Source organism: Gavialis gangeticus, unplaced genomic scaffold (assembly GCF_001723915.1).
Source record: "Gavialis gangeticus isolate Ggan-Ray unplaced genomic scaffold, GavGan_comp1, whole genome shotgun sequence".
Taxonomy (NCBI): Eukaryota; Metazoa; Chordata; order Crocodylia; family Gavialidae; genus Gavialis; species Gavialis gangeticus.
Genome location: NW_017729033.1, coordinates 92,090,455 through 92,099,888, shown reverse-complemented (window position 1 = coordinate 92,099,888; position 9,434 = coordinate 92,090,455). Strand labels below are relative to the sequence as shown.

General features: G+C 43.8%; 1 protein-coding gene across 1 annotated transcript in view; it reads right to left on the bottom strand.

The window, feature by feature from the left end:
- UNC5C (unc-5 netrin receptor C) overlaps window positions 1-9,434 on the bottom strand; it is a 483,074-nt gene that overhangs the window by 143,536 nt on the left and 330,104 nt on the right. The window contains exon 3 of the mRNA XM_019526146.1: window positions 6,410-6,553. Within this exon, the coding sequence (XP_019381691.1) occupies window positions 6,410-6,553 (144 nt within the window). The remainder of the gene's footprint in view (window positions 1-6,409; window positions 6,554-9,434) is intronic.

Below are 9,434 nucleotides of genomic sequence, written 5' to 3'. Positions count from 1 at the left end.
ATATATACATATATAGATATCATTGTGTGTGTGTGTGGTATATAAATTAGTAATCCGCGTATGTGTATTGTATGTGCAGGTGTTCGTAACTGGTAACTGATTCTGTCTAAATTTGGTGTGTGTAGTGTGTATGGGCTTAAACTGGTGATAGGTGTGCATGAACCTAGACTAGTTATTTTGAATGTGTGTGTATCTGAGTTACTAGTGTGAGTGGTGTGTGTGTGTGTGTATAAATGGCATTGTGTGAATGATATACGAATTAGTGATCTGTGTCTAACTTTTGGGGTGTATAGTGTATGTGCTTGAATTGGTAGTGTGCATGTGTATGCACCTGATTGATTTGTGTGTTTGTATATGTGCAATTGTGTTATACCCTACTGTCTAAAAGCGCAATATTGAGATCCTGAGAGTTGGCCTGACCCCACAGGGCAACAGAGGGAGTAATCTCATTCACTTTAAAGGACCTATAAATGAATATGTATTTGTACAACTGAATCCCAAATATGTATTTGAAAATTCGGTGAAACATACATCAAGCCAAATTCTGTTCTCAGGCCTTGAATCAACAAGATACTTAATCATATTCTCAGTTTTAAGTAGAAAATAGTCCAATTTGACCTGCTAACCTATCATACTGAACTGGGGTCACAATTATTATGAGGCTCATTAAGATATAATCCGCTAATACAGTGTTTCTCAACCCATGGGTCATGACCCAAAAGTGGGTAGGAGGAATATATGAAAGGATTGCAAACAAACTTAAAAAAAAATAACAACAAACTTTAAAAATGGATTCTCCTTTAACCAAGTAAATTGTAGGAAACCATGGCTTTTCTCTTGCAGGCTGGCAGAGTTCCAGCCTGCAAGAGGCTACTTGGGGCCCCCCCGCCCCACACACTGGGGACCTCAGGCTTGGAGGTAGAGGCGATTGATTTGGGAGTGAGGGATACTGGGTTGGGGAAAAAATAGCCTTTCTGATCTAACTTAGTTCACCTCTTCAGGTGAAGTAAGTTATATTGGGAATAATTTAGCTTGATCTAATGACTGTCTGTACATGTTCAGAGTGCAGGCCCAGGTTGAAAAAGCCCAGCTCCTCACTCTAGCCCTGAAGTGGTACTTTTCCTACCCATTCCAACCCTGACCAAGCTATTTTTAGCCCCCCAGTGCTCCCAAAGCCCAGAAGGACAACCCTTCTGGGGACACAACAACACCTCCCCTCACAGATGTGCCAGCCTTCCCAATCCCACCAAATCCTCCCTGAACCTGCCAATCCTTTTCCCACATGGACCTGCTAGCCTCCCTCATCCTTCCTGCCCCTCCCCCTGACTTAGATTGGGTTTCTTTGCATGGCTACTGGCAACAGATAGTGTTTGCACACATGGGACCTGGTCTATGATCACGTGGCTTAAAGTGAGACACACAATTTTGATTGGTCCTACAAATGTGTACATACCCCTAAAGTATCATGCTGAACTGAGGTCACAATTATTTCAGAGAAAATCCATTAAAAGATCAATTGAGTGATTTTGGTCTGGGGACAGGGAATTAGCTGTGGTAGTCTGAAGTCAAGTGGAAGACAGAGTAGATGTGTACTTACCACTGGCATAACTGAGCGTGTGTAGATGAAACAGGGGCCCTAAATTGAAGTGGTGGGTTTTTAAAAACACCACTTAAATTTAGGACCCTTTAAACCTCCATGTTGTGCACACACTAACTTGTTACCTGCCTCTTCAATGGCAGGGAGGGGAGAGAGAGCTGCCAGTGAGTGGAGTGGTCCCTGAGCCATGGGGGGAGCTGGTGTTTCCCTCCGCACCAGCGGCAGCCCCTCCCCACAGGTGGCACCCACCTGCGGGCACCTAGCTCAGGTGGTCCTGGGGAGCACCACAGCTGTGGAGGGAAGCACTGGGTCCCCATGCAGCTCATGCATGCAGGCAGGCTCCAGGGGGAAAAAAAAAAAAAGATCAGGCTTGTCACTTTTCTTGGGCAGAGCCTGCTTTTCTGGGCAGCTGCAGAGCTTCCTGCAGAGCCCCTGAGCTGCACGGATCCCAGTGCTTCACTTCGTGGCTATAGGGGAGCCTAAGAGGAGTTTTAATTTGCTGCACCCCAAGTCATTTAAGGTGCATTACACTGCCAAATTTCCTACAGTGGCTGGAATTAATGCGCAATACACTGTTGACGCATGCAGACGACGACACCATTAAAGTGGTGCAAAAGCATTTTAACTACTTTAAAGTGTCATGCACACATGCCCGTTGTTTCATCTACACACAGCCACTGAGTGCAGAATTTGACTTCTTATAGTTACCTTGCAGACAATAATGCTGTGGTACCCAGAGGTATGTATTCTCATATATTTATTAAGGGTCTTTAGAAAATATTCCTTAGTTACCTGAGAGGCCACCTGAAAATTTTGTGGTAGATTTTTAAGTGACATTGCTTCACCTGGTTTGCATAAATCTGTAAGCTAATGGACTGACACTGTAGCTCTTATGCTTGTGAATTAAGGCTCCATTGCGGGTAAGAGCCTGTCCCGCATCCTCCTGAACTGCCTTCATCCCATCGCCAAGGAGATTGTTCCAGAAACCCAGTGCAGCCTGTGACCATCCCGGGACACTGCAGACATGGTTTACATTGCCAGGCAGATGCAAGAAAAAAGTTGGGAGCAAAATCAAGAACTGTTCCTTGCCTACATTGACCTGACCAAGGCATTTGAGTCCTTAAATCGTGAAGCTCTGTGGACCATCCTCCAATGCCTTGGCTGCCCGCTGAAGTTTGTCACCATGCGGAGGCTCGTGCATGACAATATGACCGCCACTGTCCTGAGTGAAAATCCCACCCCCCCATGCAACATGTCCCCATTGCTGAAGAACATGTGCATCCAGAATCACGCTCCTCAGACACCTGAGGACTCATCAAGCCTGATGGATGTCATCCTCGATTTTGAGGGACTGCCACTGCTGCTGACTATAGCTTTTATGCTTTTGAGATAAGGCTGCTGGCCTGGTCCATTTTTGTACAAGAAACCCAAAATCAAGGAAAATAATTTGTATATTTCATTTAAGAAAGCTATTTTGAATTATGGGAATATTACAAATGCTATCCGAAGTTATATGGAGCCTTTTTAAAGTGTGGTAGGTGCCTGCAAACCTGCTGCAGGGTTTCTGCAGATTCCCTGCAGGGACTAGGAGGATTTTTTTTCGTCTCACGAATGGTTTATTGGCTTCTGCTCCTGTTCTCCCCTTTCCCTGAACATTATTCTGCAGCACTAGACACTGCCCACAGCTAAGGCTGGGGGCTTTGACTGGGGAGCACCATTGCTCTTCTTGTTACTTATAAACCTTTCAAGTACCTTGCTAAATGGCTTTGTTTTCCTGCTCAGAATCTAAATGTTCACCAAATTTAGGATCAGGAAGGAATCTGTACTCAACAGATTGACAAGGAGGTGCGGGGGAAGGCAGCGGGGCAGAAATGTTGCCTTCTTCTGTAATGTGGAGCACAGTCCTTTACCTAGGATCCTCTGAACATATGTTATTAACATAATACTTTTCTGCCACTGCATTGGCAGGGCATTGGTACAGCCCTTGTCCCTTCTGCGTGTTTACTTGTAGTATGTGGTAAGTTATCTCAGTGTTTCTAACTTTGTGTCTTGTGATTGTGGTGTGTCAAAATCGGAAGTGAATGATCTTTAGGAATCTTAGAGCAAATGGTTGCCTGTGAACACAGAGGACTAGAATAAAATACTTGAGAGACCCCTTCCAGTCTTACAGTCCTACTACTCCACTATTTAACATACACCCATGCTCTCCATGAAACAATTATTATCCTTGCTCTTTCTCCCTCTTGCCTACCCTTTTAGTAATATAGTAAAAATAGAGTAAAATAATATAACACATGAACAAAGAGTTTTTAAACTAAGTTAGAAACCTCTAAAAACAGAAGTTCATCAGAGCTTTCATCTCTGATAGACTTTGAACTAAAGAAATGCAATTGATATCATATATCAATATATGACATTTTATGGACTGGGGAGAGGTCCACAGATCACATATTTCATTCAATATATATTTACAAAGTACTTATATATATATTTTATGAAAAGTAATTTCACATACAATTTTGCCCCTTACTTTTCATCTGAGATACATATTTTGGACTCTATACATTATAGGTCTTGTGAAATTAACTGCTTAACTTTGCTGTTATCTAGAGAGCAGTTACACACACAAAGTAGCTATCATGTCAAAAAAAGCTTCAACCAGCTATAAAGTTAGACCTCAAAAACATGTACTAACTTTATAGCTGGTTGCTATCAAGCTTTAATTTGCACATGTAGCAGAATCTCCCCAGTGGTTGGGAGCCCATCAGCTGATGCTCATTGTAAAACTCTTGAGCTCCAGGAATCACAGCAGCCAGATCCCCAGAATCCAAGGGTGTGGGAAACACCTGGACCCTGGGGATCATGGCTGCCATGATCCCTAGGGCTCAAGAATGCATGAAATCCCTGGGGCAAGGGTCCTGGCTGCCATAATCCTTAGGGCTTGGGGTATGTGAAACCATTGGGGCCAAAGGATCCCTGCAGTGGCAGGGAGATCATCACAGTGGGAATCCTCCACCCTTAGGGACACATGGGGTGCCTCTGCAACTGGGAGCTCCTTAACTGAGGGGGACTCCCAGCTGTGGGAGCTTGTTTCTTGCTGGTACAGGGCTAGCCTGGGATCAGGCTCCTCCTGCACCAGCGATAAGGTGTGATGGGAGCTAATATAGGATACCATAATTGCGCCTCCTGCCATGCAATGGGCAAGACACCAAAATCTATGTAGTAATTTAACATCAGTCACATAGTTTTAAAAAGAGTGAACACTGCTAAGGCTCTGTGAAGAACTAACCCTTGTGAAAAATTACAGAAGGCTTTATTTTGTTTCCTGATAGAAAATGTGAAAAATTTTGACACCTGAAAAAGTTTTACAGGATGGGAAAAAACTCTCTTTCATTTAGAGCAGTAGTTTCCAACCTTTCTGGGTAGGAGATCACTTTTTGAATTAAAAAGCAACCCAAGATCTACCCAATGCTGCTGCTCCTTCCCCTCCCCCCACCGTAGGTCAGTCTGTGGGCAGGGAAGGGGGCATATTGAGGTGGAGGGAGAAAACATTTTGGGGTGGTTGCCCCCTCCCCCAGCAGGGGAAGGGGTGGGGGAAGGGCTGGGGGGGCGCAGATCTAGGCCCCAGCATTGAGGGAGGGAGCAGGGCACAGGCAGGAGCAGGGGCTGGGGGGAGTGGGCCTGGCTGGACCGGGTGGTAGGACACATGCCCCCCAGGCCTCTGTTTGTCACCTGTTCACCCCAGGCCCTGCTCTTACTTGTGCCCTGCTCCCTCCCTCACTACTGGGGCTTTGATCTGCCCCCTGGCCCCCTACCCCCCCACACCAGTGAGTGAGGGAGTGGAGCAGGGGCAGGCCCTGCACAGCTAGGCAGTCCAGGAGGGCATGGGGGATCTCAGCCCCCGCAGACTGAGATCAACAGTCAGAGGCTCCACTATTGACCAGTCAACTGGGATTGACCAGTTGGTGACCGTTGATCTAGAGCCTACCTGATATCTATTTGATGCAGTTCTGAACTTTTGAATTTATATAAGCTTGATGGACCAAACAAAACCCTGCATCTAAATACTGAACCTGGAGAAAATTTTTTCCAGATCCAGTTCAATATTCAAAATATATGGTTAAATTCATTTGTAAGAAATCAATTAGGCCACAGTGTTCAAACTGGGTACTTACATTTAGTCTTCTAAATCCAAATTTAGATACTTATAGAAGAGTGACCTGATTTTTAGAGATGCTGAATACTTTCAACTCCCAGTGATTTCCATGAAAGCAGGAATCCTAAGGAGACATCTAGTAGTGGCTTAGACAGCATTTTTTTCACTGTAAAATGATGAGCAAATTGTGTCTCCTTAGTCTCCTTTCTTCATGGGAGAAAACATCTATTTTACTGGGAAAAAATTATCTTATTCTAAACTGGTTGGCTTTATATGCAAACCAGCTGAATATCCACCTTCTAGTGAGCATTCACCAAAATATGGTTCTTTGCTTTTCAAAGCCAGTGGAAATACAATTTTGGATTTGCTTCCATTGCACAAAATGGAATTTCATCTACATGAATGTGAATATTCTCTTACAAAGACAAACCTGTCTTGAAAATTTCTAATCATTAAGTATTTGTATGGTTAATTGCTGGAAGATTTTTTTATTGTTGTTGTTTTAGTTCTTAAACCCTGAAATAGGAGGCAAGTTTTGCTTATCTGCCTCAGCAACTACAGGTGATTCCAGGCCTTGTCAAAATATGTAGGCAAAAACTAAATCTTTCATTCAAACAAATGCCGAAACATTCCACCTCTAAACAACAGCTACTCACATGCAATGCGAACATAGGCCTTTCGGCTTTTGGTAGTGCCCGCAGAGCTCCAAGCAACACATTGGCACCAGTAATCTTCTGGTCCAAAGAGTTCCTCCACCTGCTGACGGGAAATCTCAATGCTGACTTCTCGAACAATCAAACCTGTTGGGATATAATTAATAACCCCAAGTGCATTAGAGTTGGTGAAGCTATTATTCAAAGCATTTTATAAATGTAATTTATTTATTTTATTATTGTTTTAATTTATTTTTATTCTCTTTCTCTGTTTATGTATATAATTCAGCATTTCAAATTTTTATGAAATTTTACTAGCAGCCTCACATCATATGACAATTTATATCAAAGTACAATATAGCTTACACTTTTGAAAATGAAGCATGGTTCCTTATCACACCATAAGGACTGTATAAGAGTATAAGGCTCCTCTTTTAAAACATTTTTTTATGTTCCAAAACACACATTTTGGAATTTGGATGGTTGGTCTGGAATGTTGATGGGACAATTCTTGTTCACAGTGCAGTAGTTTCTTTCATTGGAAAAGAACAGCTGTGGTCTACAAATAATGATCTTCAAGATTGCTGTATATTCATTACAAGCTGTAGTATTTTGGACCATTACTGTGGAGTGCTAGTGTTTCTTTCAGAAGTGCCTACAGTACTATATGGTACAGCTCTGTCCTCTAAAATTACCCCCAAATATGGCCTGCCACAGACCCTCCATACAATTTTTTAAATGCGCCTCTCACAAATCCACAATGATGATAACACAGTCACCATCATTACAAGGCCAACGATTACCCACAGTTACCCCATGATGCTATCTGACAGGCACCATTATTCCCTAATCCACCTACATGGAAATATTGTGGTATCTCAGATGCCACTGTGATAAATGTTGGTAAGATACTGATTATTTCATAGCAATGATAATAGGCGGTGTTTTGAAAAACCCCATCCCCAGGCTCAGAATTCACAGCCTCCATGAAAATGGTCTTCATTTTTAAAGGGACAGGCAAGGTAGAGGGGAAATATGCACATACCACTTGTTAAGGCATTTACAATGCATTGCTGATGCCAGTCTCAAAAAACTTGTAGCAAAGGTACATCCACAGAAAATGCTATCACTATTTCAAAAACTCTGTCCAACAAAGAGCCTTAAGTATATAAACCCCACACATAAATACTCTTTGTAGTGTGACTGATTTTCTTTTTCCTTACAGTCATGCCAGGAAACTTAATTAAAAGATACTTAGATTTCAGCATGCACAGTTTGTCCCCATCATGAACACTAACGCTCGGTTCTGAGTCTTTCAACTGAACACAAAATTAAGCACTTTCAAGCCAGCTACTTCTAGCCTCCTGCCACATGGATTACAAGGTGATATTCATAACGTGAATGTTCCCAATTGTACAGCACGAAGTGCCTTGCAAGCTCTGGAAACCAAGCAGGCCCTTTGATTTTGCCTTCAGTTCACAGCATCTCCATTCAGGAAGCCAACGATTAATTACTGTTTGTGCACAGTTGTATACTGTCATTTATGCTGCATGCTGTTTGCATTCAAAACTTGGTTAACAACATAATGACAAAAAGGAATTGAAGCATGTAAAATATCAGAGGGATTTCTGGTGAGAACACTTTATAATGAGATGCATTTTCTTGCTAAAGGCTGGATAGCCTATCACCTTTTTGGTTTCATTATCGTTGACATTTTTGCCCATCAAATTATTAGCTACTTTTGAGAAAATACATACTAGCATTTGTCTTCGAAATTAAATACTCAAACTATATGTACTGTACTCCAAAGAACTAAAATCAAAAGATAGTATAGATATATGAAAATGTAGCAATTGCCAGCTCTTAACTCTGCTCTGCTTTGAGAAGCTTATTTTGTTCCCAAAGTGGTTTCAGGGTTGCTCTTTGTCCTCTAGGAAGGAGGAGGAGAAAACATGCTTATCTGAACAGACTATGCTCAAGAATGATCATGTTTTTGTACAGCAACTGCTGCTAAACGTCTTCCTTCAGCTCAATCCCATTCTTCATAGCACTGGCCCTGGGAACCTAAGAGTTTGAAGGGTACAGTATTATGTTTTCATAATACGGCTGATTATAAAATAATTTAATGGAGCAGGAAACTTTTTTATTTACTCAAAACCAAGACATGTCCCCCTATCCTGAATTTAACATGGGGAAAAAAGCCCCTTGTCTTGGATTCAAGTATGAGGTGGGGATGGGGACAGAGAAGGGTAGGGCTCAAGGCTAAAGCCATGGCCACAGCTGTTGCCTGCCCTTCCACTGCCTCTGCCCTCCCCATCCAAGCTGCCTATTCTTGCTCTGGTTTTGGCTATGGCCCCACTCAAGCCTGGGGCATGGAGGATGTATTTGCTTTGATTCTAGCTCTCCTGGAAGCAATAGAAGTGGTAGACAGGAGCAAACACATGGTTTTTGCCCAAGGCTGGAGCAGGGCTGGAGCTGGAGCCTGCTGGAGCTTGAGCAAGGGTAACCAGCAGCAGGCGGGCCAATGTGTGTGTGGGGGGCAAAGGCAAGGGGGTCCCGAGGATCAGGGGAGCAGGCACAGGGGTAGCAGGCACAAAGGGGGTGGAGAGGTGGCAGGGGCAAGGTGTGGAGGGACAAGGAGCAGAGGTCAAGCTGCTGAACCCCCCTCACCTTCCCCAACACCGTTCCCTTAAAATCTGCCTCTCTACCCACTACCAATGCCTGTCCCCCAACACTGTCTGTTCCAGGGGCGATGGGTAGGGGGTGCATGCGGGTGCATGTGCACCCCCTGAGTGTGGTAGTGCATCCCCTACAAAAAGGCACTGTCAACACTGTCAATGGCACCTGCGGTTGGTTGCCACTCGCTACCCCATTGCCAACACCACCAGCGGCGTCTGCGGGCAGTCTGTGATCTCCGCTGGCCACCACCAATGCTTCTGGTGGTGTCTGTGGGTGGTCGCTGACTCCTGGTCAGTGCTCACCACTCCCCCCCACCACCAATAGCTCCCCCGCTTACTGCTACCATGCT